Source organism: Archocentrus centrarchus, chromosome 16, assembly GCF_007364275.1.
Source record: "Archocentrus centrarchus isolate MPI-CPG fArcCen1 chromosome 16, fArcCen1, whole genome shotgun sequence".
Classification (NCBI taxonomy): domain Eukaryota; kingdom Metazoa; phylum Chordata; class Actinopteri; order Cichliformes; family Cichlidae; genus Archocentrus; species Archocentrus centrarchus.
Genome location: NC_044361.1, coordinates 20,111,483 through 20,128,107, shown reverse-complemented (window position 1 = coordinate 20,128,107; position 16,625 = coordinate 20,111,483). Strand labels below are relative to the sequence as shown.

General features: G+C 40.0%; 2 protein-coding genes across 3 annotated transcripts; both read left to right on the top strand.

Moving 5' to 3' along the window:
• Positions 1-721: 721 nt before the first annotated feature.
• Positions 722-8,525, top strand: smg9 (SMG9 nonsense mediated mRNA decay factor). The gene is made up of 13 exons (XM_030750078.1): positions 722-1,119; positions 1,199-1,273; positions 3,168-3,399; positions 3,514-3,611; positions 3,729-3,841; positions 4,925-5,036; positions 5,236-5,331; positions 5,490-5,575; positions 6,394-6,500; positions 6,576-6,683; positions 7,117-7,242; positions 7,337-7,481; positions 8,104-8,525. Exons 1-13 carry the CDS (start codon positions 973-975, stop codon positions 8,180-8,182), a joined length of 1,524 nt encoding a protein of 507 aa, XP_030605938.1. The 5' UTR covers positions 722-972; the 3' UTR covers positions 8,183-8,525.
• A 1,279-nt stretch (positions 8,526-9,804) lies between these two features.
• On the top strand, positions 9,805-12,158 carry LOC115795127 (urokinase plasminogen activator surface receptor-like). Of its 2 annotated transcripts, none has more exons than XM_030750932.1 (5): positions 9,805-9,908; positions 10,173-10,289; positions 10,365-10,511; positions 11,640-11,750; positions 11,867-12,158. In XM_030750932.1, the coding sequence occupies exons 1-5, from the start codon at positions 9,863-9,865 to the stop codon at positions 12,067-12,069; spliced, it is 624 nt and encodes a 207-aa protein (XP_030606792.1). In that variant the 5' UTR covers positions 9,805-9,862; the 3' UTR covers positions 12,070-12,158. The 2 variants fall into 2 exon arrangements, with proteins under 2 accessions (XP_030606792.1, XP_030606791.1); XM_030750931.1 differs by having other exon boundaries at positions 9,855-9,908; positions 10,170-10,289.
• Positions 12,159-16,625: the final 4,467 nt, after the last annotated feature.

The window sequence follows — 16,625 nt, the reverse complement described above, 5'->3', positions numbered from 1 at the left end:
GTATATACTGGACAAAGCATGCAGAATATTGAACTGCCAGGCAGGAGGAAAAGAGGAAGACCACAGAGCAAATTCATGGATTTAGTGAAGGAGGACATGCAGAGGTTTGGTGTGACAGAGGACGATGCTAGGGACAGGGTGAGATGAAGGCAGATGACCCACTGCGGCAACCCATAAAGGGAGCAGCCAAAAAAAAAAAAAAAATTAAATTATATAGAATATCCTGGGAACATATTTTCATTTGTAATATTATCCTTTTTTTTTTTTAACTTTTACTTAGATCAGCATCATAGTAAACCACTGTTTTTTTTCCTAAAAAGAGTATAAAAATATAAATAAAAATATGAGTCTAAGCCAATTTCAGTTACAATATTGTAGATGTGTAGATGGCTGTTTTAAAATATAGATTAAGATTTGTTTGTTTAAATGCAATTCTTGATGATATATATATATATATATATATATATATATATATATATATATATATATATATATATATATATATATATATATATATATATATATATATATATATATATATATGATCAAACTAGTCTACAATGGGGGAACTATTCATATCAATCAATGTTTCAAATCGACTCCATTTACCAGACGAAACATATGCGTTTGTTTTTGACATACGAGGTTTTCGGGCGGGTGGAACATTAACGCTTTCACTATCCGTTCAAGTTGCACCACGTACGGCAAACGCCGAAGAGCAAAACAAACAATTCATCTGGACGCTTTGGCTACCGTTGTTTATGCCAATCGTTGAGGTTGATATTATACCTGTATCCCTTTTCGTTAAGTAATCGCCTTTAATGTTAACGATATTAACAGCCACATGTAGAGTCGTCGGCATTTGAAGTCTGTCTCCTAGACCATCTTACTGGAAATAATTTTTAGCTGTAATCTGGCTCTACTTGGACCCCGAGTTTTCTATTATCTTCAGCTGTGCAGGTGTGTCGCGACATGTCCGAGTCCGGTCACAGTCAACCCGGCATGTACGGGCAAGGACGCAGAAGGAGGCGACGCCGTGGGGACAGAGATGTTGGGCCTCCAGGGCAAAACCTGTCCGGACCCAGTCGAGATCGGGAATACCAGCCGAGAGAGCGAAGGGTAATTCATTCAAACGATGTGTTGCTATGGCCGCTAGTTTTGTACCTCAGAATAGTGACTCGAATAATTTTCTTTCCAGGATGGAAGCGAGGATCCACCAGGTCCTCTCATTCAGAAAACCCCCATCATTCTTGCAAAACCCCCCGGGGAGAGGGTATGTTGGTTTGTCTTTGAGAGCATAAACTGTAATTCACAGTTTTGTTTGTATGGCTCTCACTTTGCTTACAGAACAGAATAAGAAGAATTGACAAAATTTTACATAATCAGTAATTTATTTGGAAGTGATAGTTTTTATACAGCTCATTCTGTAATGTAGTAGTACACTGTATTGCCAGAAGTATTCACCAAATCATTGAATTCAGGTGTTCCAATCACTTCCATGGCCACAGGTGTATAAATCCAAGCACCTAGGCATGCAGGCTGCTGCTACAAGCATTTGTGAAAGAATGGGTTGCTGAGCGAAAAAGAAGTCTGCACACCAACATGGAGCTCCTGAATTAAAAATTTAATACAAACATCTTTAGAAGAAGTAACAGCTGCCCTTCTTCAGACTTAACAATTTTACAGGGAACACGTTATTTATACCTGCCCACTGCTCAACAGAGTCATGTGGTTGAGGGTGCCTACTGCCCAAACAAGGGAAAAACAAAAAAGAAAGGCAGCGGCATCCAGTAAAACATGTGAATATAATAAATTATCAGGTAAGGAGTCTGAGCAGTAGTATTATAAAATATTATGAGAAATTCCTATGAGTATGTACAAACATGAGGAAAAAGCCAAAGAGCTTAAATCAAATTATGTAAAATATATGTGTATCAAAAGAATAATACCATAGCTGAGATAGATTAGAAAGAAGAATGGATCGCTCTCAGGAGCTCAATGAATGCCAGCATGATACCATGACAGGATGCCACCTGTGTAACAAGTCCAGTCCTGAAGTTTCCTTTCTACTAAATATTCCACAATCAGCTGTTAGTGGTATTATAACAAAAGTGGAAGCACTTGGGTACAACAGCAGCTCAGACACAAAATGGTAGGCCATATAAAATCACAGAGTGGGGTCAGTGGATGCTGAGGTGCGTAGTGTTCAGAGATCGCCAGCTTTTTGCAGAGTCAGTTGCTACAGACCTCTAAAGTTCATGTGGTCTTCAGATTAGCTCAAGAACAGTGTGTAGAGAGCTTCATGGAATGGGTTTCCATGGCTGAGCAGCTGCATCCAAGCCTCAGAGCACCATGTGCAATGCAAAGTGTCAGATGCAGTCGTGTAAAGCACGACACTACTGGACTCTAGAGCAGTGGAGACGTGTTCTCTGGAGTGACGAATCACACTTCTCCGTCTGGCAAGCCTATAGATGAGTCTGCGTTTGGCAGTTGCCAGGAAAACAGTACTTGTCTGACTGCATTGTCTCAAGTGTAAAGTTAAATGGAGGGGAGATTATGGTGTGGGGTTGTTTTTCAGGAGTTGGACTCGACCTCTTAGTTCCAGTGAAAGGAACTCTTAATGGTTCAGCAAACCAAGACATTTTGGACAAGTTCATACTCCCAACTTTGTGGGAAGAGTTTAGGGATGCCCCCTTCCTGTTCCAACATGACTGCACACCAGTGCACAAAGCAGCGTCCATGAAGACATCGATAAGGAAGAACTTGACTGGCCTGCACAACCCAATAGAACACCTTTGTGATGAATTACAGCAGAGACTGCGAGCCAGGACTCCTCATCCAACATCAGCATCTGACCTTACACATTTGCTTTTGGAAGAATGGTGGAAAATTCCCATAAACACACTCCTAAACCTTGTGGAAAGCCTTCCCTGAAGAGTTGAAGCTGTTATAGCTGCAAAGGGTGAGCTGACATCATATTAGACCCTATGGATTAAGAATGGGATGTTACTCAAGTTCAAGTGTGTGAAGGCAGATGAGCAAATACTTTTGGCAATATAGTGTATATTCACAATGCCAGAACAAGTGAACTGTGCTTGTTTGTGCCTATGAAGCTGTGCCACCTCAGGGTTTATGTGATTCATGCTTTTGTTTTGATCCTTTCTAAGGCTAAGCCCTCCCAGAATACACCTGTCAGTGGAACTCCAGTCCTGGACAAGCCCATCATGCTAATGAAAGCCAGGGATGATGGAGGGAAGCCAGGTACACCTACTGAGTCAGCTGCTCAGTCCTCTGGTCCACCCTCCAAGATTGAAAGGGAAGGGCAGCGACCTACCCAGCCTGTATACCAAATCCAAAACAGAGGAATGAGTGCTTCTGCATCGAGCAGTGCTGTGGACCGTAAGTTGTTATAGGTGCTACAAAAGTTCATTTTATTTTCTTCTCTAAATGTAAAAGTACCCTATATGTGCAGTATGCATTCCTTAAGGCCAAAAACTTTCATGTGCCTTCCAGCTATGGTCGGACAGTCTAAACTCCTTCCTCCAGAGAAAATGAAGCACAGCATTAAGCTGGTGGATGATCAGATGAATTGGTGTGACAGTGCCATGGAGGTAAATTAATAATATTTAATAAGTTTAGTTGATTTTTGATTATGGATTTAAACAGTGTTTTCCTGTATGTTACTGTATGATATGTGGTCAAAGAAAGCTGAGTGTTATTTGTTGCAGTATTTAAGGGATCAGACAGACATGTTGGTGGTGGGAGTTATTGGCCTGCAGGGAACTGGGAAATCTACCATCATGTCGCTGTTATCTGCCAACACTCCTGAGGAAGATCAAAGGTAAGGTTGAAGAGTAAGATCACACTGTCGAGATTTTGTAGATATGTGACCACTAACCATATGATGTTAACTTGTCCACCATTTTGGACACGACAATCATGGTGACATGATTGTGACCCCGGCCACATGGACTTAGACACCGGTCCTTGATCATCTGGCAGTCACCGATTGTGAGGCGAAAAATGAGTGTTCCCCAACTGGTTGGGAGTGGTTGCTGGAGGTTGATGGCAGTTGTTGGGAAAATTATTGTTAAAGCCTCTGTTACACAGGCCTGGAGACCCATTTTTCACTCCCTGTATGTAATTAATCATTATTAATTATTAAACTCTTGCTCTTTTCTCTTTCCCCTCATCCCCCAGTGGGTTGCAGCAGATGGCTGCCCCTCCCTGAGCCTGGTTCTGCTGGAGGTTTCTTCTTGTTAAAATTGAGTTTTCCCCTTCCCTTTGTCACCAAGTGCTTTCTCATAGAGGGTTGTCTGATTTATTGTTTTTTTTTTCCTTCTAATTTTGTAGGTTCTTTGCTTTACAATATAAAGCTCCTTGAAGCAACTACTGTTGTGAATTGGTGCCAGATAATTAAAATTGAATTGAATTGAATTAAAATAGAATGTTTTTATATTCAAGTATAATGTCTGCTTGAGAGGGAGTGAGTCCAAGTTTTCTTTCTGTTTATTTCACATTGGAATAGATATAGGCCACCCTAAAATAATACACCTCCCATCAAAACTTTGTGTTTAGAGTTGTGCATAAAAGTGCAGTACTGTTTATGAACACACAGGGGCATTCTAGCCTCCACAGAACAGAAGCTTTATTGTCTAATAGACATGTAGTTTAATACAGTTCAGTGTAAAGTGCCCATGCAGTTGCAAGAACTCTGTTATATGCTGTTTACTGTTTGTTTGGAGAAAATATGAAACATCTTGCTGACTGTAATACACATATATTCCTTTGATAATTACAGCTGCATCACTTAAGGTTCATCGTTTCACTCTGTGTAGTTGATGTGATTGTTAATTTTTTTAAAATTACTTGAATAATTATTTGGGAGAGAGATGGACTAAAGCACATATGTTTGTTTGAACAGGAGTTTTGTATTCAGACCCCAGACTCAAGAAATCAAGGAGAGAGGAGGAAATCAGAGCACAGGCATCGATTTCTTCATCACACAGGAGAGAGTCATCTTCTTGGATACGCAGGTATGAATTAAATATTGTGGTTACACAAACAGTTTCTTCCATTTACGGCAGTATTTTCATTTTGCTGTCAGAACGTAAGCAAGGCACAAACTTTCTGTAGTGTTAAACTTGGAACTGAAAGACGTCACACTTGTGTGGTAAAGGATTTATGGTGCTGAAGCAACAAGATGTGTCAGTGTGTTTAAATGTCGTTCTTCAGCCGATGCTCAGCCCGTCAATTCTGGACCATCTTATCAACAACGATCGGAAGTTGCCTCCAGAATACAACCTTCCTCATACATATGTTGAGATGCAGGTATGTGGCAGGCCTGCAGAGGGTAGGATATAATATGAGCACTGGTGCTAAACCTCTGAACTTTTAGTTTTGTGATTCATTATTTACTGTTGGTTTAGCGATTTTATTATTCTCTACAAATAAAGCACATTTGTACTCTCCCTATAATTCCTCAACAGTCTCTTCAGATCGCCGCCTTCCTGTTTACAGTGTGCCATGTCGTAATTGTGGTTCAAGACTGGTTCACCGATTTGAATCTTTATAGGTAGGTTCTTTTTATCTGCAGTGGACCTGTGCACTACTTACTGCCCGGGCTGACAGAAGCTCTCAAAACAGCTGCAGCTGTAATTTTAAAGCCCCCTACTCCCAAAGGAATGTTGAGCATTTCATTTTGTATCTTGGAAGGATATTCGCCTTCACTTTTTCATAAGTTCAATAATGCGCTTCTTTCAGTTGGTCTTCTAAACAGTAAATCCAGGCAAAGTCAGACTTGTTGAAAGCATCTAACATGCTAACATTCATTCGTTCATTCATTTGGTCCAGTACACCATAATCTCTTTAGAGTCAGTTCAGAACTTTTTCCCCAGAGCATCATTAAAAAAAAAGAAAAAACAATCTGTGCAACTCCAGTCATGTGGTTGTAAAGCTGACAACGTTGTGATCAAAATCAAATATTTGCTAACTTTTTACGTAGCTGAAAATTATATATGTATGGCAAAAATATTGATATGAATATGTATTGTTTTGGCTTCCTTAGGTTAAATATCAATATTTATGAGATTACCAACTATGCAATTTCTGCACCAGTGTCAGAGTGGCAATTATTGGCTGGTAACTGAACATGAGGTAAATAATGTGCAGAAAGAAGAAGAAACTCACACCAGGAAAATGATTCCTTGCTTAGCAAGTACATTTTACTTGGATATTAACAGATCTGCATATTTACGTATGTAAATATCCAAGCAAAAATTACTCGTACTCTTCTTCCAAATCCTACCTAATCCTCATTACTGTTTCTTCATGAATACAAAAGTTGATGCCACAGCTGAAGTTATCATGCCATTTTGTCATCTTTACGGACAGGTTTCTTCAGACCGCTGAGATGCTGAAACCTTCCACTCCATCTGCAAGCCATGACAGCACCACCTCTTCAGGCAGTGATGATGGAGCAGAGTATTATCCACATATAGGTGACTGTTTTATGCTGAAACACAATATTTGACCAGGTTTAAGCATATCAAAGTTTTAATATCTCTCTCCTCCAGTATTCCTCCAGAACAAGGCCAGACGGGACGATTTCTGTCCAAGAAATCTGAAGGACATGCATGTGGTGGTGGACAAATTAATGGCCCACTCTCACCTCAAATACAAAGGTGCAAATTTACAACATTGTTCTGTTTATATGTTAATGTTTCATGTAAAAATAGGGATAAATGCCAATAAGTGGTTTGGTACACAAAATTAAATGACAGTTGATATTCAGAACACCTGCACTTTACAGTTATGAACACCTGGCTCAAGTTAAAGTGCTCAACGGTCTTACCACAAATAAAATTTTAAGATACCTGTACAGACACACACACCTAGACACACACAGGTGTGTCCAGTAATGCCTTGATGATGCTCTGTTGCCAACATGGGCACTGATGCAATAGAGGCTTGGGGTGTTGTGACATTTTAGAACTGTCCAACTGTTTTTTTTTAATTGCATGTGTAAGGTTTAGTAGTCCTGTTATCAAACCAGTAAAATGGTTCAACAGGAAGGCCACACCCTTTCTCATCCCATAACGCATGTTTTGTTTTCAGGAACATTGTCCATGCTAGACTGCAATATCTTTCCTGGCCTGGGGCAGGACTACCTAGCAACCGAGGTCAATATGTTCTTGCTTCCTGTGCAGGAAAATGATGGGGAGGACAATTTGACAAAAGCAGGTTATAGAGATTTTTTTTTCTTCTGATAAGAGAAAACTGAAGTGGTCTCTTGTGTATTCTGTGAAAAGGAAATTAATCTTTGCATGTTGTTTAGGGTCAGGAACATACCCGCTGTTCTCTCTGCTCCCTGGCTATAGAGGACACCCTACCTTCTCCACCATGGTTTCAAAACTCCGTAGCCAAATACTGGCCATGCCTCGCTGTCAGTTGTCGCACACAATTCTCACTGAGAAAAACTGGTAAACGTGCTTGTACTTATATTTAAAAAAAGTCATTTTATTCATATCCTTCTAGTCAAAAATTGGCTGACAAATCAGTGAAAAAAGTAGGACGACCAAATATGAATGTAGAATTCAATATCATGCACTCAGGATGAGCCTCACGTTTACATTTTAACTTGGTTTGGTTACAAAATCCATCATACAAGTCTTTGAGCTATAATTTCTGTAATTGTGAGAAACTGTTTTTCTATACACAGGAAATAAGTGCAATATTTAAACTGAGGGTGAAGGAGTCTGTATGCTCTTTGCGTTCATACACTTCAGTGACAGCAATGACCACAACCTGTTACACACAACAGCAAATGATGATAACAATATGAAAAAAATGCTTTATTTACCTCATAGTGAGTGTTTTGGACACTGTGGGTTTGCAGCTCCCAAGTCACAAAACAGAAACAAATATATCTACCCACCATTAAATGGCACAAAAGGTGATATTAGCTAGGGTTAGTGCAAAACTGCACAATATTTACATATTTTCTTTTAAATCATCACTATTTTGTAAACTGTTGGGACATTATTAGGAGCTTTTGAAACATATCACCAAGGTTTCCTGTCTTTTTTGTTGTTGTTTTTACAGGTTTCACTACGCAGCTCGTATTTGGGATGGCGTGAAAAAGTCCTCGGCCCTCTCTGAATACAGCCGTCTGCTCTGCTGACGCCTGTGCTAAATACCTGTTATGTTCAATAGTGGCCTTTTATACTGGATAATAAGATCAAACAAAGCCAAAAGGAGTGCAGTCTACATGCTAAATAGGAGTCAACGTGCAACATCACGGGGAAGTAAAATAAACCATAATTATTCAGACTTTGAGCTCTCCTTTTTAGAAAGTTGCCTGTTCCTGTCCTGATACGTGATGTTTACAGATAAACTTGCACCCTGTGCAGAAATGATGAAAGTGAAAAGACAAAAATAGTTTTCTCTTGGTGCATTTCTAAGAAAAATGGGAGAATACTTTTATTTTCAAGCCATTGTTGACTGTGTAGAAGTTTTGATGTGCTGATGGCTTACATGTAATAAAATATGCTATCTTTGTATGTTCTTTGTAAAACGAGTAGTTATTGTGCAAGTGAACAGTTTACCAGTTTTTCTGGCCTTTCCTGAAATACTGCACAGAATCCTTACTCAACAAAATGGTTTGTACAGCATTATATCATCCAGTAACTGCTTCTCCTAAAACAAAAGTATGATATGCTGCAGGCATTGTATCATGTGGTAACTTTGTCCTGAAACACAACCAAAAGTAACTGCATGATATAGTGTCTGCAGCATTATATCGTGGAGTTACTTTTGAGTCTTCTACAACACAATATTATATGCCTGCAGGTATGATATAATGCATTGACTTCCATTTCTTCTAAAGCAGTTTGCAGGAAATTAAACGTTATTTGAAAATACTTATTTACACCCTAACAATACTTCAGTAATGGAATAATACAACCTTGCAGAGGTTTCTGTCAATAATCTGTTAAGAAAATAAAACATTTTATTAAAACTCTACTTTGAAGTAAACAAAGAATTGAAACAAACAATTCAGGTCTTCAAATTCCTTCTGTAAAAAATAATGCAACATAGTTCTTATTCTATTTTAATGGTATATATTTCTAACTAATGTATTTATTATCTAGACACAAACCTAAATTTATCTGCGAATGGAAACGCTCCATAGAGCACAGAGATCATGCATCTGTTATGTCCTGCCTACCACTGCGTTTCCCACGGGAACGGTGGTGTTTCCTCTGGGCAGGTGGATCCGGAGCACGGCAAAGGTGATCAGGGATCTCTGACAAGAATGGAGGCAAAGTTTTTTGGTCACCATGGAAAATTGTCCCTTCAGCTAAAAGTTGAAGATCCAGAAGAGGTTGATGATCATAAACCAGTAGAGCGTTGACACTGACATTTTGAGTAACAAGTACTGATAACAGCACAAACGCAAGCAGACAACAAGCCATACACACCGGCGCCATCATCGATTGAAGTATGCACTTCCAATTCATCCACAAATGGAGCAACAACTGTTGCTGCTGTCTTTAGGAGTGGATATACTGCAAAGATCACTCTCATACTTCAATGATCTAATCCTGATGACAGGGTTGAGCAATTTTAAAACTTTACCACAAAGACCTATTTAAACTGCTTGAAAACCACAAAAATGTGCAAGTAAATGAATACCTAAATATGTAGGAAAGAAACTTAAGTTTCAAAGGCTTTTTTAAAAATTGGTTTTGACGTTAACAACAGAATGAAGGAGTGGCCAGAAGGAGAAAACCACTGCCCCCATGAGAACTACTTAAAGCAGAAACTAAACTAAAACTCAGTTGTGCCCGACCATCACAAAATGCAGATACTTCTGTTGATCCTTGGGACTGTGCTGCTCCCTAAAGGTAAATATTTGTTCAGTTGTCTCATCTTTAACTTTTCCACTGTTAAAGTAAGAACTGTAATTTTCAATTATGCATTTTCATATTTAATGGTCATACAGGATGTGTTATTACACCCCAGTAAGTTTCTCTACCTGCTACAAATTATCGTACTGTTAGCCTTCTTTGTTTTAATACTTAATTTTTTTTAGTGAATGTTTTAGAATTTGTTAATATTTTGTAGAGAACTTGATTTAATTTATCTTTGAATATTGTGTGTTTTAGCAGCCTGTGCACTGAAATGTTACGAGTGCACACCGGAGCTCTCTGGAAGCTGCACTCAGACAACCAAAGAATGCCCTTCCAGTACTCAGTGTGGTTCAATCAGGATGATTTCATATGCAGGTATGCCATTTTATAGCTCTTGTTTTATTCTGCTTTGAACTGGCTCAGTTTACAGTTGTTACTTTTTTGTTGCAGGTGGTTCAAAACTTGCTGATATTAAAATGAAATCTTGTGCTCTGGCTGAACAGTGCGTCAATGGCTCAGTCAACTTTGGAGTTGCCACAACTGTACTTACCAGCAGTTGTTGCAGCTCTGATCTTTGCAACTCTCAAGATGCCCCTGGTAATTTACATCAAGTTTTTTGGTATTTTGAAATGGTATTTGCTGTTTCTGAAACTCACCTTTTATTTCCTGTACAAAACAGTTAAAAAAAAAATTAACATTTTAATAAATAAGTCTGATTTCCTACAAGGTCTTGAAAAATCAGGCCCCATCTCATCTCAAAGACCTTATAGTCCCATATCACCCAAATAAAGCACTTTGCTCTCAGACTGCTGGCTTACTTGTGGTTCCTAGGATACTTAAGAGTAGAATGGGAGGCAGAGCCTTCAGCTTTCAGGCCCCTCTTCTGTGGAACCAGCTTCCAGCTTGGATTCAGGAGACAGACACCCTCTCTATTTTTAAGATTAGGCTTAAAACTTTACTTTTTGATCAAGCTTAGAGTTAGGGCTGAAGGTGACCCTGAACCATCCCTTAGTTATGCTGCTATAGGCCTAGGCTGCTGGGGGGTTCCCATAATGCACTGCTTCTTTTCATTCACCTTATTTACTTTGTTTATACTCCACTCTGCATTTAATCATTAATTGTTATTAATCTCTGGCTCTCTTCCACAGCGTGTCTTTTTTTCCTCTCCCCTCAGCCCAACCAGTTGTGGCAGATGGCTGCCCCTCCCTGAGCCTGGTTCTGCTGGAGGTTTCTTCCTGTTAAAAGGGAGTTTTTCCTTCCCACTGTCGCCAAGTGCTGCTCATAGGGGATCGTTTTGACTGTTGGGTTTTCTCTGTATTATTGTAGGGTCTTTACCTGCAATACAAAGCGCCTTGAGGCGACTGTTTGTTGTGATTTGGCGCTATATAAATAAAATTGAATTGAATTTAATTTTACTGAGTTTGTAGAGTAAATTCCAAAGTGAGTCAGAATGAGGAAAATTTATTTTCCCTCAATCACCATGTTCACCTGATGGGCTGAGGGTGTGGAAACCCCATCTGTGAAAAGTTTGTGATTGAGCTTCTCATCGTCACAGACAGTAAAAACAGTAAAACGTTTCAGCATTTCAAAATGATCTTGTTAAAGTCAGACAAACATATTAATAATCTATATACATTTTTTAAAAAATATAACTGCAGTTTTTTTTTCCTGCACTGCTAAAATAAGCAGGGAAACAAATATTACATATAATTCTGTATTTCACAGATGGCAGCATACCCTCTCCAAATGGGAAAAAATGCTTTCAATGTGATGGGCAAGGTTGCACCAAAACTCTAAACTGCAATGGAAATGAAGACTACTGCATCTCAGCAAAAGGTAACAAGCCTGCAGCATTAAGTGTCTGCATGTCTGTTCTTCCTCTACTCAGAGGAATGTTCAGTGATTCCTCTGTTAAAACTTGCAGCACAGTAAAATTATTTTCATTTCCACAGCGACTATGGGAGGAGAAAAGGCAACTGTAAAAGGCTGTGCTTCCGAGCTGATTTGCTCTAGCGTGCAATCAGCACAAATGACAGGAGTCATTGCAGGAAAAATCAGCTGTTGCCAGGGTGACCTCTGCAACAGGGCCAGCAGTACAACTGCCAGCATTCTGCTCTTGGTGGCACCACTGATCTCTCTGATCTGGATCTCTTAGCTGATGGAAACAACAGCATCACAGCCCAGTTTCTTCTCATCTTCACAATGCTTCCACCCATTTCAACAGAGCTCAGAGAGAATAGAAAGTTAACAAAATAGAAAGTCAAGATTTAAAAATGTTTTGATGTTATTGAAAAAATAAAGAATACATTTATTAAAATCCTGGATGTATTCCTGTTTCCTTTAAAGTTTCTAAAATATTTTGCACTCACATTTGAAAGTTAAATCATGAAACACTTTACAAAAAAAAAGTAAAAAAAATTGTGGTGTGTGACTTATAAAATGTGTAAAAACAATAGTTCAGTTAGTGAAAGAGCAGTACAACTGTATGTATGTATGTACTGTTATCTTCTTACTTGCAAACTCTCAGCCACCAGATGGCCTTGAACCTTCTGCAATCGACACGGGATCAAAAATATACATACTAGGGATGGCATGATACCACTTTTTTTATGTCCGATATCAATATTTTAAATTTGGATATCTGCAGATACCAATACAAATCCATTCTTTTTTTAAAAAAAAAAACAAAACAAAACAATTGTTTTAAAATGTCTGGATACATTTTACATAAGTCAACAGTCTCTCACACAACAATCGCTCTATCACCTGAATCCTGTTGCTCCTATGTGAGAAGGTGATGCATTGGCTTATGGTATGTTGAAAATTTCATAAGGGCAGCAATTATCGATTATTTTAGTAATCGAGTATTCTATCGATTATTCCATCGATTAATCAAATTGGTCAAATGAGGTGTCAATCAAAATGGGAGGGTCTAGCCTGCCATATAAAATGCACTACATATGTCCCGTGGTCGTGGCCAGTTAACAGGTTAAAGTAGTAAAGGCTGGCCATTGAGAAAACCTCGAGCTCCGAGGGGGGAGAAGCTAGAGAATTGAGGCTCCAGAATAGCACGAACAGTTCATAAATAATTTGAAATGAGAAAAAAAAAACTATTTATTAACTGATTAAGTTGTGTTTGAGACTGCTTATTGCTAGCGGATCTATTCTGACCCAAAGTGCAGCCATGACTCGTTCTAAATGATGGCTTTACAGCAGACAGCTGCTCCCCCTCTTCCAGGTACTGCGTACCAGCACAGAATCTTTTAGTGGTACGCAGTACCAGACCGTACCGGTTTACTTTCACCCCTGATTATATTGCGTAAAAGTAATCTGAAGGTGAACAACTAAAACCCCCAATTTAGCAATAAAAGGGTACGTATTTATCTGGGTCCCTAAAACCTTAGACATAATTGTAAAGTAGAAGTTCATGTATATTTTTTTTATTTTTCATCGTTAGCACTCTCACTTTGGTATTTTAGTTACTGTAGATTGTATTTTTTCTTACTGCTGTAACACAATAATTTCCCTTGTGGGATCAATAAAGTATCTATCTATCTATCTATCTATCTATCTATCTATCTATCTATCCACATGGAGACTGGATGAGAAAACTCCCACACACCTTCAAATACTCTTAAGAGGCTAAAGAGCTGGTCCAGTGTTCTGTGACAAGGATGAAAACTGTATTGTTACTCCTGAAAACAAGGTTCAGTTAATGAATGGAGTCTCCTTTCCAGTACCTTGGCACAGACTTTCCTGGAGAGGCTGCATGTAGCAGCATGCTTGGTGGCCAGGCCTCAGCAGCCCAGCTGAGCACAGACTGAAAAAGAGACATGGGCCCACCCTCCTGTAGGCCCACCACCTGCAGGAGGTATCACAGGGGTCAGGTGTTGGGCAGCGGCCTAGGGTGGAGGCCCTGGCAAAACCAGCTATCGAAGCTGACGTGGAATGTCACCTTTCTGGTGGGGAAGGAGTCTGAGCTAGTGTGTGAGGTTGAGAGATAAAAGCTAGATAGATAGATAGCTTTTATTGTCATTGTACTAGAGTGCAACGAAATTGAGCAGCAATCCTCAAGGTGCCTAGGCCCAATAAAAATATTCAAAAACACTAAAAACATTCAATAAATTGCAGATTATTGCACAGGGCCTAAGTAGCTTAAATAAATAAATACTTAAATAAATTAAATTAAAAAAAATAAAAATTCATGTGCGTGTATTCAATTCCCGTACAGCGCTGGGGTAAAAGCTGTTTTTTAGTCTGTTTGTCCTGGATGTGATGGACCTGAAGCGTTTTCCAGAGGGCAGCTGTTGGAAAAGATGATAACCAGGGTGGAAAGAGTCTTTCAGTATGTTGGCTGCCCTGCTGAGGGAGCTGAACAGGTCCCCCAGATTGGGCAGTGGACAGCCGATGATTTTCTGGGCCGTGTTGATCACTCTCTGTAGTGCTCTCTTTTCTGCCACTGTGCAGCTGCTGTACCATGTTGAGATGCAGTAGGTCGGCAGACTCTCAATGGCACAGCGGTAGTAGGACACCAGCAGCTTCTCCTGAAGGTTGTTCTTCCTCAGAATTCTCAGGAAATAGAGTCTCTGCTGTGCCTTCTTGACCACAGCTGTGGTGTTGGTGGTCTAGGAGAGATTTTCAGAGATGTGTGTACCCAAAAATCTGAAGAAAGGGACTCTTTCCACACCGTCACCATTTATGAAGAGTGGTGCAGGGTCTATGCATTTCCTCCGAAAGTCTATGACCAGTTCTTTTGTTTTGGAGGAGTTCAGGGAGAGATTGTTCTCTGCACACCACTAAGCCAGTCACTGGACTTCATCCCTGTAGGCGGTCTCGTCTCCACCAGATATGAGTCCCACCATGGTCGTGTCATCCGCAAACTTGATGATTGTGTTGCTGGAGTGGGTGGGGGTACAGTCGTGGGTGTAGAGTGTGTAGAGAGGGGACTCAGCACGCAGCCCTGCGGAACTCCAGTGCTGAATGTTACCCTGGATGAATGATGGTGACCTAATCTAACAGACTGGGTGCGGTTTGTTAAAAAGTCCTTAATCCAGATGCAGGTGGGTTGGGAAAGACCAAGGTCTGTGAGTTTGGTCACCAGTCTGCTGGGGTTGACTGTATTAAAGGCAGAGCTAAAGTCTATAAATAGCATTCTCACATAACTCCTCTGGTGTTCCAGGTGTGTGAGTGCTGTATGAAGGGCAGTATTGATGGCATCCTCAGTGGACCTGTTTGCTTTGTAGGCAAACTGATGCAGGTCAAAGCTGGGTGGGAGAGTGGCTCTAATGTGCTGTAGAACATATAGAACATATAGATGGTCTCAGAAGCAGAAAGAGCTCAGAGCTCATATAACAGAGGGAGAAAGGGAAAATGTGAACAAAGAAGAAGGGAGAATTAGAAGGAAGTAACAAGAACAAAGAATTCAGAGAGAAACAATGATGCAGAAAAGGAGTGCATGAAAACAGGAGAAGAAAGTAGGGAGGAGAGTGTAATACTAACCAGGATTTGGATGGTTCTTGTGTCTCTGCAGGGGGAACTACATTGTAATTCCCTGCTCAGCATGCAGACTTGGGCAGAGTTTCACAAAATTCCCCAAGTGGATGACTTATTACAACTTGGGCGAGTAAATACTTGCTGGTGCATCCATGCAGATAATGGTGAATGAGATGTGTAATAGTATGACTACAAAGCCATCCAGTAAGCAGGTGGTAGACAGTTCCACTGCCCTCACATTCAACTCATAGTGACTGCAGATATACAAACATCCAGTATGTGGCACTGCAGTAACAAGCAATGTGAAGTGGACTATTATGGGAATTTTTTTTTCTAATGCAATAAGTGTTTTCTTTTCTACTCATGATTGTGATACTTTACAAGGTTGCAGTCATAGAGGTGGTGGGAGAAATGGGAATCCTGTAAAAGTGGTCCCGTGTGCTCTTAACCCTCTGGAGTATAATTGGCAGTTTTTGACTATGGTTTTACCTTTCTATTTCACCTTAAAAACTCTTTACCTCACCTTGTTTTGTATAATTTTTTTTCAGCACCACCTCTCATGTGTGAGTGTGCAGTTGTTTATCCATTTTTCCATATTATATCAACACATTGGACCTAAGAACTTTCTCTCTCTCTCTCTCTCACACACACACACACACACACACACACACACACACACACACACACACACACACACACACACACACACACACACACACACACACACACACACACAAAGCTACAAACATGAAAGCTACAAACATGTTTAATGAGCTATTTTTATAACTTCCATCCATTCTCTTCCACTTATCCTGTTCAGGGTCACGGGAGCCTATCCCAGCTGGCATAGGACGAGAGGCAGGCTGGCAACCTGTACCCTGTACAGGTTGCCAGCCTGTCACAGGGCCCACACAGAGAGACAGACAACCATTCATACTTACATTCACAACTATGGGCAATTTAGAGTTGCCAATTAACCTAACCCAAGTAACTGCATGTCTTTGGACTGTGGAAGGAAACTGGAGTACCCGGAGAAAACGCACGCAGACATGGGGAGAACATACAAACTCCACACAGCAAGAGAGAGACCTGGGCCAAGGTGGAATCGAACCCAGACCTTCTAGATGTTATTCTAATGGTAAGACAGCAGTGGTAACCACCGTGTCACAGTGCTGCCCTATTTTTATAACTTACAATACAAATCTAATTATTTTTATA